Genomic DNA, 21,594 nt, shown 5'->3' with positions numbered 1-21,594 from the left:
GTCAGCAATCACTTACATGAAGTATTTCAGCCTAAACACGAGTCTCTCCGTCACTCTGCTCTGCTGTAACCCGAGGAGAAAATTTTCCTTGTGGGATACAAGTGTTATCCAATGAGGAGAGAGAACGGCATGAAGGGCTGTGTGTGCAGCCAAGGGATGCGCGTGAATGTGGTGACGTAGCACGAGGACCAATTGATGCCTGACAAGGGCGGGGGCTGCTAACTCATGGTGCGTTCAAAGAAACTCGTACTTTGTGTTTTTCCTTCCTGTGAAGTCATACCAGTTCAATCTGGTACGAGTTCACGGGTCGGAAGTTACGAGTGGCCGTTATAGGGAACTTTCACAGACAACAGGATGGTAAAAACACGAGCTACGGGTTACCTGGAACGCTACCAAGTCGTAGTTGTGACTTGAAGCTGTAACTTACGGTTTCAAAAGCCTGCCTTGAACGCAGCATTAGCCGAAACGGCCGTGAAGCTGATATCTGCTTTAATAACGCTGAGAGGACAGCTGAAGAAAGACACAGGGACGTGGAGACAAAGTGTTCTACCAGCGATTCAGTGACTGTAGGGCAGCCTGACACTGCTACATTACTTACTGTTGCATATTTGTCCGGTTCGGGGGTTGGATTTGCGAGTTCCGAGTGCATTTTAACGCAGCAAGCGCCGGGCCGGCTTGGATCATAACAAAGACAAATGCTGCATTTGCCCCACGGACACTACACTGTTGGCGATTTTTTTTTGTAAATTTAGTTATGGCTCCCCCCGACCCATCTTTTGCATATTTCAGCTTATTTTATGCTATTACTGCTGTATTTGCGATAATGCTCCTTTAACGTTTATCAATACTTTCAAGACTTATTTTTACAATTTGGAGTCATGTAAACATAACGTTACGTGCATCTTTTTCCCGTCAGTTGCCATGGAAACATGACGCTTTGCGTGAAAACAAACGTGTGTGTAAATGCAGCAGTTTTTCGAGTTTATTTTGAAATGCGTGCTTTTATTTTGAAACGAGTAAAGAACCGGAAGTAGCGCCGGTTAGCTCCGAGAGCTTCACTCAGAGACAGAGGAGCACCTGTAGCGGTGATGTTACCTGCTAGTTTGTTTTCCTTTTTTATCACTCCATGCTTCGTGGTGTTTGCTGCAACTGTGTGAATGTGATGTTATGAGAAGTGTAAGCTGAAGAATCGTATTTTTTGACCGGAAAAGACTGCCACTGGGAATGATTCTGCTGTTGATTGAGGAGCAGGCCAAAGTGGTCAGTATTACTCTGAGTATTATTTATCGTTACTAGCTACAATGCTAAGCAATGCTATTTCTGTAATGATTACAATAGTAATGTTGTCTTTATTTTGTTTATGTGAACATTCAGTTCTACGGTGTAAAGGTGATGTCGGTGTGGCGTCAATAAACATCAGTAACAAGGACCGGAGTCTCGCATCCTATCAATGGGCGGCATAGTAGAACACTTCTGCATCGGTGAAGACTCCGAGCGGAGGAAGACGGCTGCAGGCCACATGCGGTGAAGGAGAGGCCACGTGAACTGTTCGTGTGAATCAAGGGGCAAGCGGACAAGGCTACACAAGCAAGCACGTCGAAGCCAGTGTCTTGAAAGTAGCGCAAGTACTTGTTAGCTGCCATTAAGTTTCTATCACACAGACATTTCATTTGTGTTTTTCCTTAAAGGCGCAGTGGACATTTTTCCTGCAATTGACTTTCTAGTTATAAGCAAAGAAACTAAGTACATATTAAGTAAATTAATCATTCTTCCAGTTAAGTCTAAGAAGTTAATATCAAAGTATTGTTCATAAGTGAGTGTTTCATATTTAGACTGTGCCAAGAGTATTTACACTTTGTTAATTGCTGTTTTACTCATTTATTGAAGTGTGTTTTATGATACTGTTGTGTTTAAAAGGTGCATTATGCAAAGTCTAAGCTAAGGTAATCAAAGAGATTATATTTACATTTTTTATTTTCATATTTGCACACAGAGAACAGAATACATTTTATTCACATTTCAACACATTTAAAACTCTGCACATTTAATATGTCACACACAAAAGAAGATACGTTTCTGCCAACTGAAGAGGTCACTCATGGAGACTTTCAAGAATATAGTGACGCAGAGCAGACTACTCTACCACAGCAAGCCGACGCTGATGAGCAAGTTGAAGACACACATTCTCAGGTTGGTGATGATGACACACAACTGCCACCAGGAACCAGGAAAACTGGACGCACACGAAAGCTCACTGAAAAGGGAAAAGCCTTGTTAGATGACAAATTAAATAATCTAAACGTGAGTTTGGTAAAGATGTACAGAAGATGGAAATATCACATCAATGGCTTAAAGAGGTCCATTAAGAATAATGATGCTGATCTGATTGATGAAATTGCAAATGCAATCAACACCATCCAAGTTGATATTGACCAAACTTACCTCGAAATAAGAGCCATTTCAAGTCCTGAGCCTGACGTTCGGAGAATGAATGATACATGTCAAGCATTCACTAGGATTGCAAATATAAAGGTTCAACACTTTCGTAGTGGCGACGTTTCAGAAGATGTATCATGGCCTGATGCGAAGTCAGTGTTTGACAGCACAGTGTCCAGTGTCTCCTCAGCTCAAACTGCTAGGTCAAAGGCTTCATCCAAGGCATCCAGACACTCTTCCATCCTGTCCCTGAATGTAAAACAAGCAGCAGCTGAAGTTGTAGCTACGCAAGAGGTGATAAAGATAACAAATGCACAACATCAACAAAAGGAAGAAATTCAAAGACTTGAAGTGGAAGAACAAATCTTAAAGGCTGAAAGAGAAGCTAAAGAAAGGGAAGTTGAAGCAGACAGTGCTAGAAAAAGAGCTCAGTTCATAGCAGAAAGTGCTGATAGAAAAATGAAGCTGGAAGAGAAAAGAAGAGTAGTAGAACGGCTAGAAGAACTTAAAGGGCATGTTGCAGCACAAGCAAGGCTGCAAGTTTATTCAGAATCTCTTCACCCACCACTTGCACTTAACCCTTTAATCGATCCATTCTTTCCCCCTCATCAAGCCCCAGTCTCCCAAGCTCTTCCTGCTCAACGAGCCAAGCCCAGTCAAGTCCATCGCCCACATGAGGTCACAACTCCCCAAAACCCCCTTTCATATCCCTCCATGTACACATCACATTTAGTTCCACAGACAACCACATTTACTCAAGTCCCTGCTAGTCAAGTCATCACCCCAGCTGCCCTTCCGCTCATGCAACAAGCCCCACCCACTCAAGTTCCTGCCACTCAAGCCTTTCCAACCTCACATGAAGCTCCCAATGACCTTGTGAGAACTCTTGCTGAAGCAATCACAGCTAATCGAGTCCCAATCCCAGAACCTGACGTTTTCAAAGGAGATCCTCTCAAGTACAACGATTGGAAGCTTTCTTTCTGTACTCTGATTGATCGCAAGAACCTGCCAACTCAAGAAAAGCTCTTCTTTCTACGCAAGTATGTTGGTGGCTCGGCCAAGAGAGCTATTGAAGGCCATTTCCTTGTGGGAACAGAAATAGCTTATCGCGCGGCCTGGGACATACTTGAAGACAGGTTTGGTAATCCATTTATAGTTGCCAAATCATATCGTGACAAAATACACACATGGCATAAAATTGGCCCCAAAGACAGTGAAAATCTTCGTGAGTTTGTTGATTTTCTGAGCAGTGTGGAATCAGCTATGCCATATGTTCAAGGTTTACAAACTCTCAACGACTGTGTGGAAAACCAAAAGATTACTGTCAAGCTACCAGATTGGTTGAGCTCACGCTGGAATAGAGAAGCCACGATTTATCAAGATGGACACAAAATGTTCCCTGACTTCAGACACTTTGTGAGATTTCTCAATACAGAGGCTCGAATTGCATGTAACCCCATCACATCATTATATGCAGTGAAGCCAACTGACCAAGAAAGATCAAAGCCAACTGAAAGAGAACAGTACAAGTATCAAAGAAATCAAAACTTCAGTGCTAAGACTTTCACCACTAATACAAGTGAGAAGACAAGCTTCATGTGCATTTTTTGCAAGAAGAAAGGCCACACTCTCCTTAGGTGTCGCAAGATTATGGAGAAGCCAGTTGAAGAAAGGGTTAAGTTTGTGCAACTGGAGAAGTTATGTTTTGGTTGCCTTAGGATCGGCCATAACTCCAAAGCTTGTACATCCAGGAGTGTGTGTGACTTATGTGGAAAACGCCATCCCACATGCCTACATCAAGATCGTGGGAAGAAGGATCAAGAACAAGCTGTAAGAAACAAACAAGAAAGGTCAAATGAAAACAAAGGAGACAAGAACCAACAGTCTGAACCTATAGAAACACAGCAGGCTACCTCTAACCGAGTTGTTCAAGAGAAGGGCAGCACTCATACTTCATCTATTGTTCCAGTCTATGTCTCCACGACAACTGAACCAGATAAGGAAGTTCTAGTGTATGCCTTACTTGATAGTCAGAGCGACACAACCTTCATCCTGAAAGAGGCCGTTGAAACATTGTGTGTCAAGAAAGAGCCAGTAAAACTTAAAGTGTCCACAATAACATCAAAAACAAAGGTGGTGAACAGCCAAAAGGTGCAAGGACTACAGGTAAGAGGCATCAGCTCTGACACTAAAATCAAACTCCCAACAACCTACACCAGAGACTACATACCAGCAAATAGATCCCATATACCCACAAGCACAACGGCAAGGTCCTGGCGTCACCTAGAACATTTGGCAGATGAAATGTCTCCTGAGCTTGACTGTGAAGTAGGACTGTTAATCGGTTATAACTGTCCCCAAGCCTTACTTCCCAGAGATGTCATTACAGGCAATGAAAGCCAGCCATATGCACAAAGGTCTGTGTTGGGTTGGAGCATCATCGGCTACAGCAGCACTGATGTTGATTATGACCAGGAAGATGAAATCGGTGTCAGCCACCGCATCATCATAAAGAAAGTTCTGCCAGCTAACAAACCCTCTTCTAAGCTCAAGTCTGAGGTCCATTTTGTTTACAGAACTCAAGTCAAGGAAATGATCACTCCGGCAGATATGCTCAAGGTCTTCGAGTCAGACTTCACTGAGAAGTTCAGTGAAGAAGTTCTAATATCACAAGAAGATATTAAGTTCTTGGCGAAGCTGAAAGAAGGCATCAAGCAAAAGCCAAATGGGCATTACGAAATGCCGTTGCCTTTCAAGGAAGAGAGGCCAAGTCTGCCTAACAACAAAGTGTGTGCAGAACATCGACTCAGGGGTCTGGAAAAACGGCTCAAGAAAAATGACCAATATCACAAGGATTATGTGGCTTTTATGGAGGACATAATAACAAGAGATGATGCTGAGAGGGTCCCACAGTCAGAGTTAACCAATCAGACCACATGGTATATCCCTCACCATGGGGTTTACCACGCCCAAAAACCAGGAAAGATTCGCGTGGTATTTGATTGTTCAGCTAAGTTTCAGGATACATCACTGAATGAGCATTTACTCACCGGGCCAGACCTTACAAATACTCTTGTAGGTGTCTTGTGTCGCTTCCGCAAAGGACAAGTAGCCATCATGTGTGACGTGGAGCGAATGTTCCATCAATTTCATGTCTCGCCGAGGGACCAAGATTACCTCCGATTTCTGTGGTGGGAAAGAGGCAATATGGAAGCTCCACCATCAGTGTTTCGCATGAAGGTTCACTTGTTCGGTGCCGCATCATCACCTGGATGCGCGAACTTTGGGCTCAAGCACCTGGCTGCAGAAGGAGAAGGCAAGTTTAATGAAGCTACAGTGAAGTTTATATAGCGCAATTTTTATGTCGACGATGGATTGACGAGTTTGGACAGTGAAGCAGAAGCTATCCAGCTCGTCAGAGAGGCAAGAGACCTCTGCAACACTGGTAAGCTCCGCCTACACAAATTCATTACCAACAACAAGAGGGTTCTTGACACAATCCCAAAGCAAGAACGTGCTGAAGGTGCAGCCGACCTTGACATGGCCTTGGGAGAACACAAGATGGAACGGGCTCTTGGGGTCCAATGGTGCATTAGCTCGGATAAGTTCCAGTTCAAAGTGAAGATAAAAGAACATCCCTTTACCAGAAGAGGAGTACTGTCGACAGTAGCCTCAATTTTTGATCCTCTTGGATTTGTGGCGCCTCTCATTTTGAAAGGTAAACAGATCCTACAAAGGATGTGCCAGGACAAGGTAGGATGGGACGAGCCACTTCCTAACGACCTCAGGCCGCGTTGGGAAGCATGGCTCCAAGACCTCCACAATCTGTCTTCGTTGGAAATTCCACGGCATCACATACCACTGGCAGCCAAGGAAGTTCAGCAGTATGAACTTCACCACTTTTCCGACGCTAGCGTTTCTGGCTATGGAATGTGTTCTTACCTCAGGGCTATTTCGAAGTCTGGTGAAGTCCACTGCGCTCTTGTTATGGGGAAGGCAAGGGTTGCGCCGACGAAGGTAACAACAATCCCAAGGCTGGAACTCTCAGCCGCGGTCGTGGCCACGAGGACAAGTGATCTGCTAAGGAGAGAAATGGAGATAGAAGATCTGCAGGAATATTTCTGGACCGATTCCAAGGTTGTCCTTGGTTACATTAATAATGACGAAAAACGATTTCATGTATTCGTGGCCAACCGGATCCAGCGGATCAAATCAAGCACGGAACCAAGTCGGTGGCAATATGTTGCCTCAGAAGATAACCCGGCTGACCATGCCTCTCGTGGACTCTCCACTAAGGAGCTTGTAGAGTCTAACTGGTTAACGGGACCTAGCTTCTTGTGGCAAAGGGATCTTCCCAAGGAAGGAGAGATTAAGGTGGGAGAATTCGATGAGGACGACCCAGAAATTAAAAGAGCACAGGTTCACACAACAGAGGCGAATGAGGAGAAGTCTCTATCAGACCGGCTTCAGAAGTTTTCAGATTGGAAGAGAGCCGTAAGGGCCATAGCAAGACTAAAACGTCTTGCAAAGGAAGCAAGAGGTCTCCAAACAAGATCTAATGAAGCTACGACACTTGAAGAAAGAAAAGATGCTGAAGCCGGTGCATATTCTCATTTGCCCAGGTCATAGTATTTCAAAGGAGGTTAAATCGAAAGCAACTGAACTTAGTTATTTGTCTAGGAAACAAATAACTAAGTTCAGTTGCTTTCGATTTAACCTCCTTTGAAAAAAAAAAAAAAAAAAAAAAGATGCTGAACAGTTCATAATCCGCGTAGTTCAAGAAGAAGCATTCAGTGACGAAATCAAGTCTCTTACACAAAAGAAAGAAATACAAAAAGGCAAGTCAATCGAGCTGCACAAGTTGAACCCTTTCATGGACAGCCAAGATATCTTGAGGGTGGGAGGTAGATTGACACAAGCAACACTCCACCCCCATGTTAGACACCCAGCTATCCTCCCCAAAGGTCATCATGTGTCACGATTGCTGATAAAGTACTACCACGAGAAGGTGAAACATCAGGGTCGCGGAATGACCATCAATGAACTACGCTCAGGCGGGATTTGGATCCTGGGGTGCAGTAGTGAAGTGTCGTCGTTCATCTTCAAGTGCATCAAATGCAGAAAACTCAGAAAGTGTAACCAAGAACAAAAAATGGCCGACCTTCCAACAGAGAGGATGGAAGCTACCCCTCCATTTACCTACAGCGGTATGGACTGCTTCGGACCATTTTATGTTAAAGATGGAAGGAAAGAACTAAAAAGATATGGGCTCCTATTTACCTGCATGTGCTCACGTGCCATCCACATTGAGGTATTGGACGACCTTTCCACTGATGCCTTCCTCAATGCGTTGCGCTGCTTTATTGCCATAAGGGGCAATGTAAGTCAACTACGAAGTGATCAAGGCACAAATTTCGTCGGAGCACGCAATGAATTCCAGGAATTAATGAAAGGACTAGAGCAAGAACGTGTTAAAGAGCTAGGATGCAACTTTGTCATGAACCCACCTGCTTCCAGTCACATGGGCGGGATCTGGGAGAGGCAAATTCGGACTGTGAGAAGTGTCCTCTCATCCATCCTAGACCAGTCTGCTGGAAGACTAGACAGCTCATCATTAAGAACCTTTCTTTACGAAGTGATGGCTATAGTGAACAGTCGACCATTGACCACGGAACATCTAAATGATCCATTGGGACCAGAACCCCTAACTCCAAACCACATATTGACCATGAAATCGTCAATCATTGCACCACCACCTGGAGAGTTTTTGAGGGAAGATCTCTATCTTCAGAAAAGATGGAAGAGAGTTCAGTTCTTGACCAATGAATTTGGACCAGGCGGAGAAAGGAGTATCTGTTGAATCTGCAGCAAAGGAGTAAATGGAACAAGGACAGGAGAAATGCTAAAGTGAATGACATTGTCCTGTTGCAAGATGATGGTGCGCCAAGAAATCAGTGGAAGTTGGCGAAGGTGATCGAAGTCTTCCAAGGAACTGACGGAAGAGTCAGAAAACTCAAACTGTTACTTAGTGGCACAACACTAGACAGTAAAGGCACACGCACAACTAAGCCAGTTTATTTAGAGAGGTCCATACACAAAACAGTATTATTACTTGAGGCTGAATAAGTAAGTTTTCTCTTCAATGAGATTGTTTTTTGTTTTTTGAAGGTATATTTGTGTATTTACAAAAGAATATCATAAAGTTCTGTTAACAATGTTAATTTTCATTGTGAATCACACATTGTGTGATGGTGGGAGTGTAAATGCAGCGGTTTTTCGAGTTTATTTTGAAATGCGTGCTTTTATTTTGAAACGAGTAAAGAACCGGAAGTAGCGCCGGTTAGCTCCGAGAGCTTCACTCAGAGACAGAGGAGCACCTGTAGCGGTGATGTTACCTGCTAGTTTGTTTTCCTTTTTTATCACTCCATGCTTCGTGGTGTTTGCTGCAACTGTGTGAATGTGATGTTATGAGAAGTGTAAGCTGAAGAATCGTATTTTTTGACCGGAAAAGACTGCCACTGGGAATGATTCTGCTGTTGATTGAGGAGCAGGCCAAAGTGGTCAGTATTACTCTGAGTATTATTTATCGTTACTAGCTACAATGCTAAGCAATGCTATTTCTGTAATGATTACAATAGTAATGTTGTCTTTATTTTGTTTATGTGAACATTCAGTTCTACGGTGTAAAGGTGATGTCGGTGTGGCGTCAATAAACATCAGTAACAAGGACCGGAGTCTCGCATCCTATCAATGGGCGGCATAGTGTGTACGACCTGAAAATTGAAACTATGTATCACTGTATAGACGAATTTGGCAACTGATTTGTGTATGCCGCCATCTTGCAATATGCAATTTAAAGGTAAAACGCGAAAGGCGAACCAAGTTTGTCACCTTTCGCCTACCGTATTCAAAGATGGCAGTGCCATATGGCAGCTTCGATTGGGTGCACCGCCACCTATGTATTTGTTAACAACTCATACGTTACACACTGTACCTTTAAATAGTAAAATTCAGTGAATACAACAAACAACTCGTTTTTTAGGTGTGGCCTTGGAGCCACATTCCAGGCAAACCCGTGGGGACAGGAGGAGATGTTATGGATTCATGTGATTGGAACTATAACCCCCTTCCCTCTGACACCTACATCTGAGCCCTCTGTTGGTGCACACTCTCACTTCAGGTGTACAGTGCAGAATTTCCCTTGTGAGTTCGAATGACGAGTTTACAAACAGCATCCAAGAAAAGAATCTGATTGATAGCTGTAGTTAAACATTAATACTAGCTAAAAGCCTCCTCCCTGCATTAGCATTTGCCTTGTTGACGAACCGTGCTCTGTTGACGGCCTGTCACCATGAATCTACAGGGAAATGCCGAGGCCGAGCGCCAGGAGGGGGCAGCATGAGCAGCACGAGCAGCACGCAGTGTCAGGCAGGTTGTGTCACCTTTCACCTTTCAACTGAACTCCAGTCCTGCTCGCTGCCCCCCTGTGTTCAGTACCACACTGATAACAGCAGGACAGCTGCTCCACACTCACTGCTGCGATATTATTAGTGATGAGGATGAAAAGTTAATTTACAATGATAAATGAGTTTGTTAACGAACAGTCAACCTCCCATAATGTCTTGATGAAGTTAAGGAAACTACACTGGGTTATAATTATATGAAGATGTTTTGAAAACGTTAAGAAGTGTCAAATAACCATTGGAAATATACCAAAGTTTGTCTCCACAGATAAGCTGTACTATTTTTTTTAATCTTACATGAGGATGATGTTTATTTTAAACAGCAAATAAGGAAATTAAAACAATGATTTCATTTTGGATTTACTATCATCCAAATCTCCTGACTTAAACAGAAATTGTACTTTATTTAATTATTTCGAAAGCAGATAAAATAATAATGTCATCATGTGTTGACTGAAAAATAAACTTTAACCTCACTTAATTATCAATTATATATAGTGTATTTTCACTAAAGAAAGAAAAAGTACTGTATAGAGATGAATCTGACCCTCTCCTAGTGCTGGTACACAGCAGAGTGTTGGGGAGATGAAACCTGCAAATGCTGCAAAGCTCCATGTGTGATGGCACACCAGCTGGCACTGGACCAGACCCCAGGGAGTGAGAAGCAGGACAGGGAGGGGGAGGGGAAGGGGGTAGTGAAGGTGTGTTTGCCAGAAGCAGTATCATCAGGTGTGATAATCATCCAGATGTACAGATACAGAGGAGACACTTTATCTGTTAATCCTGCGTGTTTCTGACTGAAACGTCTTTGCCGAGAACAACAAAAAAGAAACGTCACATGTAGCCGTATGAGCGCTCAGTGAGGTTGGCCACTCAGGAGCAAAAGACATGCCGCTGTGTCCCATTTCAGGGGCTGCCATCTATCAAATCCACATTTCAACACTGAGCATGTCACAGTTGGTTAAAAAGGCATTTCAAAGGCTCCTCGGGCCAACAGAAGCTCTATCAGCGTCCCAGAGCCAGCAGGAGACATGGGTTTGGGGCCTTTGAGGTGTCTGAGAGCTGGTGATGACGCTCTGATTAATCCTCTTTAATCTTATCCATCCTTTGTAGACTGTCACCAGTTAAATGGGACACAGCCGGCAGAGCTCTTGGATACAATCAGTGACACAGTGGTTTGTTACAGATCTACGGAATTATTGTATAAACAAACAGAAAGTGGAGTTTTATTGCGAAAAAGTTCTGTTGAAGGAATAAAATCGAGTGTTGGGGAAAGCAGTTCTTTTTACTGAATCACAAGAATCAGTTCATTAAAAAGATTTGTTCCAACGATTTCTTCATTGAATCTCCAGTGCTCGGCAGGAGCCCTGGCTGAACAATTCATGTTTCAGTTCATGACTCAGTCACTGTGATGTGAACAACACGTTTGTGAACGGCTCAACAAAGCTGTTATTACCCCTGTGCTGGTGCAGTACACTGTGCAGGTTCAGGGTCCAGGTGACTTTGCTGTACATGTACACTCTTAGAAATAAAAGTGCTAACTAGAACCATTTAAGGTTATTTGGCTTGTCCTCATAGGAGAACCCTTGGTAATACCTTACAATAAGGGACCCTTAATTAATGTTAGTTAGTACTTAGTATTATTAAGCATTAATATATAATGTGTTAATTAATGCTGAGTAATGCATACATAATGATAACTAATTACATTGTTCAACTTTTATTATTACTTCATAATTTATTAAGTATATTTTTGGGCGTTTTTGCCTTTATTCGACAGCACACAGTGAGATAGACAGGAAAGGGGGAGGCAGAGAGAGGGGGAATGACATGCAGGAAAGGTCTGCCCGATGCGGGATTCGAACCGGGTACGCCTGTGTTGAGGACTGTAGCCTCTACATGGGGCGGCCGCCTTAACCACTGCACCACGCACCACCCCTACTTCATAATTTATTAACTAACTTTGAGTAGTAAACATTAATTAACTGCTTATTAATAGGCTACATTAATTAACGTGTTTCCTAATCCTAAGTAATACATAATAATGATTGTTAATATACCTGTAAACAGTTGGTAAGTAAGTAAGTAAGTAAGTTTAATTTATATAGCACTTTTCATAGGTAAAATCACAAAGTGCTTTACAACAAGTATAAAATGCAATACAATACAGTACAGAGATCACAACAAAAAATACATAACAGCACAATTTCAGGAAAACTTTACAGAGGCCCCACAACGTCAACATCAGTTGAAAGCCTGTCTAAAAAGATAAGTTTTAAGTTCTTTCTTAAAACCTTCAGTGGACTCTATACTGCGCAACGTCGATGGTAGAGCATTCCAAAGGCGAGGGGCACAGGCCTGGAAAGAGCAGTCACCTCGTGTTTTAAAACGGGTGCGGGGGACCATCAAGAGTTTCTGGTCTGATGACCTTAGTGAACGTAAGGGGGAATAGGGTCTCAGCAGCTCAGTGATGTACAAGGGAGCTTGTTCATGGAGGGCTCTAAAAACAAGTACTAAAATCTTAAAATGAATCCTAAAATTAACTGGTAACCAATGTAAGGAATATAAAATTGGGGTGATATGATCCCTTTTCTTAGATCCAGTTATGAGCCTTGCAGCTGCGTTCTGCACGGTTTGAAGGCGATTTACAGCCTTTTTGTTAAAACACATAAAAAGAGCATTACAATTACAATAGTCAATGCGAGATGAAATAAAGTTAATTAATGCTTAATAATGTACTAACTAACGTTAATTAAGGGACCCTTATTGTAAAGTGTTACCGAACCCTTTTTGGTTCCTGGTAGAGCCTTTCTAGAAGAACCCTTATTTCTAAGAGTGTAGATCAATTTGTTGTGCAGTAAAATGTAATGCATCCATTACAGAGAGCCCCCGACACAGACAACATAACACAGTACATAAAATATTTAAAACAATTAAGATAATTAAAGCAATTAGAAGTGGTTCAGTGCTGATCAATAGATACTGATAATAAGACATTAATTATAACATTTCCAAAGAAAAAAAAAGGTTACTGCCCCACCTGTCCCTGGCTTATTCTGTTCACTCTCATGTGGGTCAAGGATTCAACCTCAAATTATCCTCAAACAGAAATCCAACTGCAATCAGTTTGATGCTGTCACGTTGTGCTTGTTACGCAGCCGCCTCAGCTACTGCTCCTCACAGACACAGTGGGCCCTAGTTTGCTGGCGCAGCGCAGGTGGCGCAAGGTAGCGCAGCCGGTCTAATGCAAGTTTCGACCAGCGCAGCCTAGCGCAAAGTCAGATTGGGAGATTTGTAGATCGCGCTGCGCTGAGATAGGCGTGGCGGCGCAGCAGGGGGAGGCGTCACAGATTCTGCTTGGTGCAGTGGAAGTTTCGTCCGAAAATGTCCCGCCGAAGTTGCGCTGAAAGCTCGCCACCTCCAACCAGGTCTAGTCTCAGCGCAGCGCGGAGCGCAGCAGGTGCAGTGGAAGTTTGGCTGACTGACCTGCAGTGCACACACGTCACCAAGACCTCACAGGCAGATCTCCACAGTTCCAGACACATTTCAATGCAATAAATATCCACAATAACCACTATTTAATGCAACTAACGGAATCAACACGTGAATTTATATCTATATAGATTGTCCCGTCACATCTGACGTCAGATCAAAGCAGAGATCAAAGGCTGTCGGTGCGTAATGGAAACTCCACCTGAATTAACACAGCAGGGACGAACTGGCACTGAAAAGCAGCTGTGGATGTCCCAAGCAGGACTGAGGGTGGATGACTGCATGTCACTGCCGTGTTGAGATACCACTCTGCCCTTGTGATGATCGCTTTATTTATTTATTTACTTATTAATTCATAAGCACGTGCGACCGCATCACGCAGCCGTAATGAAAAACAAAACACAAATCATTATCTCTCTTAGTCCACCACAACAGCCTCGCTATCAGATAGTCAGTATATAGCCTACTACAGTAGGCCTACTCAGCATCTCTATCACAGAAAAAAAAGAGAAAAAAAGAGACGGACAGAGAGAGAGAGAGAGAGAGAGAGAGAGAGAGGGAGAGGGAGAGAGAGAGAGCGCGTCCTTGCTGATTTCATCCACATGGTGTGTGTTTATGTTGTGATTAGTGTAGCCTACACCTCTGATCTTATACACAGGGTTTGAATAAATGTGAGTTTCTTTATTAGTTTATAGTTGTTGTTTCTTAGATTGCGTAGGGGTTCTCAGTGTATCAGATCAATCCTGGTTAAGTATATTAGTAAACTCATTATTGGTCACTCTGAGCTCGGACCTCCGGGGAAACAGCTGTTTCCTCCGGGGAGAGGTTCGGCCTCTGGCGTCGCTGTCTCCTCCGTCCAGTCCAAGTATAAAATGACAAACTTGCAGCGCGCATCGCCCTCCGCGCAGTTAAAGGTGAGGAGAGGAGCTCATTTGATTGGTGAAGATCTGACTCAGCTGTGTCAAACCCACTCCACGCCTTTCTCTCCTCCTCCTGTCTTCCTCCCGCCCTCTCTCCTCCCTCTTCGCCGTTTGCGCCGGTGGGAGGGAAGAGGGGAGGGTTTACGCTGGTCTAAGTCTGACTGCGCGGCCCACGAATCTTGCGAAATGGACCTGGTCCAGCCCCGTTGGCGTGGCGAAGCTGCGCTGATCACAGACTTCACCTGGTCGACGAAACTAGAGCCCAGTATGTGGACAGGAGGAACCCAGAGTGATTGATTTACTGACTTAATAAAACATAATGTGCTGCCGCCTGCTGTGGAAACAGGAAATGCTGGGCTGTGGTTGTGGTTGTGACTGCAGACAAAATGAGGACCGTAAGTACAGAACAGATAGTCTGTGTCACAGCCACAAAGAGGAAACTACAGGCGCTGAGTGAGATTAGCTCAACGAGGCAGCTGAAAAATTGGTTTCCAGTAAAGAGTGGGAGGACAGGAAGAGTAAGTCCTTCACTACATAAACTCTATGTGGCCTTACTGTGAACTCTTTAATAACTGGTGACTGATGCCAGGCCGAAAATGTCAGCTGTACAACTGTGCACCCTCTCTCATAAAGTCACATTCTACTCTAGTGTTGGATTTGATGAATGACATTCTCTGTAGCTCTCTGTTGAAAGCAAATGTGTTGCTTTGGAAACCCGGAAGGGCTGCTTGCTTACACTTCTTGATCCAATCAGTCACTTACAGGAATGAACCAGCTCGGTGTCCTCGTATACTCTCTATAATATCAACCGGTGTATCATCTTTGGACTCTATTAGGCTGTCTTTACACTACAGGTCTTGATGCCCAGTTCCAATTTTTTTGCCTTTATCCGATTCCTCTTGATTTAAATAATTTACACCTGCTTTGCTTGCGTGAAACACTGCTACATCAGTTACAAACACTATCATTAGAATTAATTGTCACATTATTGATGACATATGACTCCCAATGCCAGGAAATATCTGATCTGTCTGTATAGATTACAGACATAATGGCAAGTATCTGATTCCTACAGTATAGGATTTATTTCCACACATGGAGGAGGCCCAAATCCAATATTTTTTTCCTGTTTACATGTTAAGGTTACAGATCCAAACTGTGCCACTTGAGAGGACAAAAATCTGAACTGGGTCACTTGAAGCGTGTAGTGTAAAGACGGCCTTGGAGACTAACCATCTGTCTCTTTGTCAGTTGAGTCATTGGTATGTTTTTAGTCATAAAGTCGATCATGAGAAATCTCCTTCAAATCTCTACAGACATTTTCACATCATCTGGTAATCTACTATCCAACCCAGGGAAACTCATTTAACACAGAATCGCTGACTGAGTTAATCTGTATTTCATTTATATTAATTCAGTAATAGCCGTTTTTATAGTCGTTGTTTTATAGTTTCAAGTAAATACTCAGGAACAGAGGAACTTCATCATGTGAATTTGAATGGTGGGTCTGGGTGGGCGGGGCTTAGCTTAAGCTTTATGATCAAACTACACATTTACATGTACCTTGTACTTGATTAACTAAATTACTAAACTACTTTATACTGTGTAAGTGGCTCCCATCTTTACTAAAGGTACTAATGAGTCATGATTAACACATTAATCTAGAGCAGAGGTCTTCAATATACGGTCCGCAGCTCCTAGGGGGTCTGGAGAGGTATTAGATTAGACATTTTTTATATATATATATTTTTCATTCCCACAAAATGAAAACGTCAATTTGAAAAGCTTTTATACATGATTATCATGCAATCAACATATATTGTTGTATTTTATCATTTAACATGATCATGTGGTGCAGAAAAAAGTATATTAAAGGGAGAAACAAACTGCAGAAAATAGTGAACATGGCCTCTAAGATTTTAGGGAAGCCATTGAAACATTTGAGCTGCCTCTATGATGAATTAAAGCTGAGAAGATAATTAATGACTCCTCTCATCACATGTACAGCAAATTTGAGCTTTAGCCTTCGGGGAAGCGGTATAGACTACTGATGGCAAGGAAGAACCATTACAAAAACTCCTTTGTCCCAGAAGCTGTTAACGCAATAAATAAGACAAGAATGCGGTAGCTTTTTACCCTGTTTACTCCTGTTTTTTCCTTTGCTGAGGGTTTCCCTACACAGCAGGTTCTAAGGCAGGTCTTAGACCTACAATTGTAAACTTAATTCATACTGTGGTCTGCTTTTATGAAATTATGTACTTGAATGGGTAATGTGTGAAGTACAGTTAATGCTGTAGGCTATTTTATATTTTTCTATTCTTGAAATGTTTTTTATTGATGTCTATGGTGAAACCAAAGAGGAATTTCCACTCAATGGATAATAAAGTTTTCGTAATCGTAATTGTTGGCATTGGCATTGGTATCAGTTAACCAGGTCTGTTTATAAATGGCAGTGCCACGCCCCTCCCCCCCTGCTCACTGTACCTGTACATGTTTACAATAAAAACATGAATCCTGCTCTGTTAGACCTTTACCACTCTACAGATCAGAGAAAACATCGCTTCATGTGCTTTTCACACACAATCATTTACTGCAGTGTAAGTGGCACGTTGACCTTCTCACACCACACTCGGCTGCGGTGCCACACAGACAGAATCAAAGTGCCGCGGGAGCTCCTCCTGCTCTCTCTATCCACTCAGATCTCTGTCACTGGTTCCTCTGCTTTCCTTCCCAACGCCTGATGGCATTTGAAACAGCATTCCCTCGCTCTAACTCTCTCCCTCTCTTTCTTTGTCCTTCCCCTTTTCCCTGCAGCTTATCCAGACTCTGAAGAGGCTGATGAGACCCTCCTCAGTCGAATTCAAGTCCCCACTAGAGCTCTCTGCACAGGGTGAGAGCACCACACACATAGACACACACACTGCATACAGATACAATTATACAGATGTTGTGATGTCCCTTTATTGCTGTTTTCACACAGATAAAACATGTTTATTCCTCCTCTGCCATGCATGTCTGCACCGTATGCGTACAGTATCCGTATTGATTTAGTGCTATCGGCCTCACCAGCACACCCACTGAATATTAATAGTGGACATTAATCAATGCCAGTAAAGCTGCTCAGCAATGAAAAAAGCACATAAGGGAGTGTGAGCAAACACAGGTGAGAACTCTGCTGAGCTCTCGGTGCATCCATCATCACTCATTCCTCCGACGTCTATTGACGCCGCGCTAATTATTTCCCTATTAAAATGTCATTATTCCCTCGATGGCTTTTCCTGTCCTGTATTCAGCCAGCACACTCGGCTTCATCTCTATCCTTTCTCCAGCTGCGAGAAAACATCCAGCACTTGTATTTTATTCATATGACTGGACTCAGTGTTGAAAGATAATAGAAACATCTATTAATTTAACGGCCTATCGCAGGGCAGAGTTCAGCACTTAAACCTCCGTATCTGATGAAAGCCAGAGGCTGAGATGTTTGTACGCTGTCTTTTTGCCCTCGGCTTTTTCTTTGCATTTTGAATATGAGGTTATCTTTTCTTTCCGAGCAGATCGCTTTTTTGCATATTGATTTCTTGAGTGAAGTGCTCATACATCGCCTTGAGCAGACTGAAGCATTTTTTTTTCTAGGTCATGGAAAGTATTAGACTAGAATTCATTAGCATAGATAAGCAAGTTGTCATTCCATATTTTAGTTCTTACACATGGGCATGTTAAACACTTGTGTTAATCTCATCTGATCTGATGACCTTATATTGTGGCATACAGTACGATCAACTCTGCAGATTAATTGGACAGATCACACTATAAAATCTTTCTCCAGTGTATTTACATATTTAACCTTTCTCTTGTGTTAGGGGCGCTACTGACCCGTTTTTAGGTTTTTAATGCATAAAAGTACCGCATAGATTTGTTTATTCCATCAAGGCTTTTTGACTTCATCAGGAACCTATATAAACAAAATAAAACAAAATTCACAAACTTCTAAAATGCTCTGGTTAAAATTATGATTTTGTGGTGTTAGGGTTGATTTTGACCCAGATATAAACAACAATTAGAGTTAAATCTGAAATCATAAGTGCAAAACCAACCTCTTAGCCTAACAACGTAACCAAGAGATGAGTTTAGTTTAGTTTAGTTTATTAGTTTAATAAGGGACAGTGTGCAATTACATTAATCATTTGCAGGAAAAAATGAAAAGATTGTTGCACCAGATTTAGCTCACAGCTAATTTCCATCTGTAGTCCCTACACATAACATAAAAATGATCAAATACACAGAATTACAGAATGAGAAACAAATAGAATGGTAAATAATTGTGTTTTACAGTCAGAACTGACCCTAACACAAGTGATGGTAGCAGAAAGCTGACAAGAGGAAAATCGAAGTCAAGGGGTATACTGACATAAAAGGCCCAGGGGCCCACACCAAAAATATTAAAACCAACATTTTCATGGATAAGGAAGACTAACAATGTAACCAAGAGAAGAAAAACTAATTGGATGAAAAAAATATTTTTAGTGCTGAAGACACGGGTCAAAATCGACCCTAACAGAAGAGATAGTAGCAGAAAGCAAATACAAGACAAAGGTTAAGTTCAGTCTCTGCCAAGCTAGAGCAAAACAGCTAAACAGCAGTTCTTGTCCTGTTCTGCAGCCTCTGCAAATTTGGTTGTAGCAGCACATGAACCAGCTCTCCACCTGAGCATCGTAATAGCAGCAGGGATACGAATGCTGGACTTTCACAATAAATCAGACCAGAAACAGGATACAGGTTAACTATTATTCTTTATCAAAAGAATAGTTCAGTGTTTTTGAAGTGTGGTTGTATGAGGTACAAATGTCCCCTTAGTATAATATCAGCAGTTGACAGCTCTCTCCCACAGTTAGCCCTAGCAGCTCATAGAGCTGGACAGAGATAGAGGAGATAAACAGCTGTGAACAGACCCAAACTAAGAGGGTATTTTCTCTGCCCACAAGAAGTCCTATCTCAAAATAATACACCAGTTTATCCGGAAATAACCAACTCACTTAGACTTCCCCTAGTCTAATGGCACTTTTCCACTACACTTTCACGGAACGGCACGTCACGGCTCGGCTCGGTTAAGGTGCTTTTCCACTACAGCTGAGTTCTCCTAGTACCTCCTCAGCGGGGGCGGGGGCGGCACGGGGGTGATCGCTGGGTCACATTGTCCGTCTCTTTTTTCGATCCGCTCGTCAGCTCCAAACTCACTCGTCTGTTCCTCGATTACGGACCACAGTGTGGTTTTACACACAGCAACATTTAACTCAGGTGAAGGAATAACAACAGTCTCGGTACAGATCCGCGGCCGCTGTTGCCGCTCTGTTTTTGAAATTTCTGGGTTTGATTCTCATGTCGGACGTAGCGCCTGCGACTCTTCCAGTGACGACGCTCTGGCCAATCAGTGGAAGGCAGTCGGCTGACGTCACATTTTAGTATCGCTTCTGCTCGCTTGGAACCAGGGCCGAGGAGGTACTAAAAATGGTACCTGGTACCAGGTACTAGGGCTAGTGGAAAAGCAAAAAAAGCGGGCCGTGCCGTGCCGCACTAGTGGAAAAGTACCATAAGTGAGTATCACTCCACCCAGAGGCGTTGTAACAGGGCAGGCAACCGAGGCAATTACCTCTGGGTGGCCCCCAGAGATGGCTGACAATGGTATATATCATGACAACATGTTGCCAATGGCTGTGTAGAACATTGTGCATAGTATGCTTTGCAAAATTTAATCACTAATGGTTTGGGCTTTTGGGATTAATTAAGAGCTGTGGCCCGTGGTTGGGGAAGGGGCCTTCACAGTGCTTCTGCCTGGGGCCTTAAAGTGTCTAGGAACACCCCTGACTCCGCCTCTTCTTCATACCACTAAGAGTCCGTCCCAAATAGGCGTAGTGATACAGCGCCTCGGCCAGCCTACCTACGTGTAATATTGAGTGAGTTGGTTAGTTCAGATAAACTTTTTTTTTTATTATTGTATAGGCTATATTTTACACTTAAACTGATGTATGAGATAGGTGTATGAGATAGGACTTCTTGTTTGTGGTTAACATACTCTCTCTCCAGCTCTATGAGCTGCTATGGCTAACTGGGGCAGAGCAGAGAGCTGTCTACTGCTGATATTATACTGAGGGGACATTTGTACCTCATACAACCCCACTACAAAAACACTAAACTATCCCTTTAAGACTGTGGACTGTGGAGTCTAGACAAAATATTATCATGTGATTTTTTTGGCAGGTCACCCACTCTGATAGTTACCTTCCCTCAGACAACTCAGCTGCTCTCTGTTTTTATGATGCACTCATTCAGTATTTAGCTCTACAGCAGTTATTCCTGTGTCAACACATCCACTGAGGTAGCTGGTTTTCAATGTTTTTTTGACATAATATGTATGTCATTTTACAGTATAATGGGCATTTATCAACTATAATACACTGTATTTTAATGAATTTTGACTGTAATATCTACTCACCGTTTTTTTAACAGTTTTTTTTTTACAGTGTGGATCAAACTCTAACAAGCCTGTAAAGTTGGTCGAATCTTCACATTCTCTTTCATAATGAACTTGTTCTTTGTTTTTTTCTCCTTCCACTGCAGGCAAAGAGATGATTGAGACGTACTTTGACTTCCGTCTGTTCCGCCTGTGGAAAAGCCGCCAGCACTCGAAGCTGCTGGACTACGACGACCTCTTGTGACGTCTCCCGCCTTCCTTTGGCTTTGACGGCCGGTGATCTCGCAGTGTGAGCCTACTGTTGTTATACGGTGGACGGGGCGTTTGGTTGAAGAGGCGGCGCCTTAGGGGACGGTGCCTGGACCGGCTCTGTGGCAGAAGTGGAGCAAGCAAGCGGTGCAAGTTTGGGTCTTGTTTGTCCCACTCTGAAGCGACACGGTGGCCCTGTAGTTTCAACCAGTGGTGTACTTTTTCTCCCTCCCCCCCTTTATCCATTTTCACTTTCTGCCTATCTCTCTGAGAAAAAAAAGAGGAGAAGGACTGGGGGAAAAGGAGAAGAAGCGAGGGACTCATCATCCTATTCTAAATGTGTCAGAAGACACTGAGTAGAGTTACTAGATTCCTGAGTTCGGAGAGGATCTAAGAGTGACAGCAGAGAGCAGCCAGAGTTTAGAGGGTGACAGATCTTATTTGTCTGTTTGTTTCTTTGCCTCGTCTCTTCTCTCTCGGCGGAGGCTTAGAGAGGATGGAAGCGCTTTCTTTGTCGGGTGTGGAGGTTATTTGCAAGGGAATTAGAGCCTATATGTAAATAAAC

General features: G+C 43.0%; 1 protein-coding gene across 1 annotated transcript in view; it reads left to right on the top strand.

Moving 5' to 3' along the window:
* The window catches only part of nsmfb (NMDA receptor synaptonuclear signaling and neuronal migration factor b), a gene marked incomplete at both ends in the record, with an annotated part of 77,259 nt that extends 56,235 nt beyond the window's left edge, over window positions 1-21,024 (top strand). Inside the window, 2 exons of the mRNA XM_083978221.1 lie at window positions 17,126-17,201; window positions 20,927-21,024. Of these exons, the coding sequence (XP_083834347.1) occupies window positions 17,126-17,201; window positions 20,927-21,024 (174 nt within the window). The remainder of the gene's footprint in view (window positions 1-17,125; window positions 17,202-20,926) is intronic.
* Window positions 21,025-21,594: the final 570 nt, after the last annotated feature.

This window comes from Trachurus trachurus (genome assembly GCF_905171665.1).
Source record: "Trachurus trachurus genome assembly, chromosome: 9".
Lineage (NCBI taxonomy): Eukaryota > Metazoa > Chordata > Actinopteri > Carangiformes > Carangidae > Trachurus > Trachurus trachurus.
This window is presented reverse-complemented; position numbering and strand designations above follow the sequence as displayed.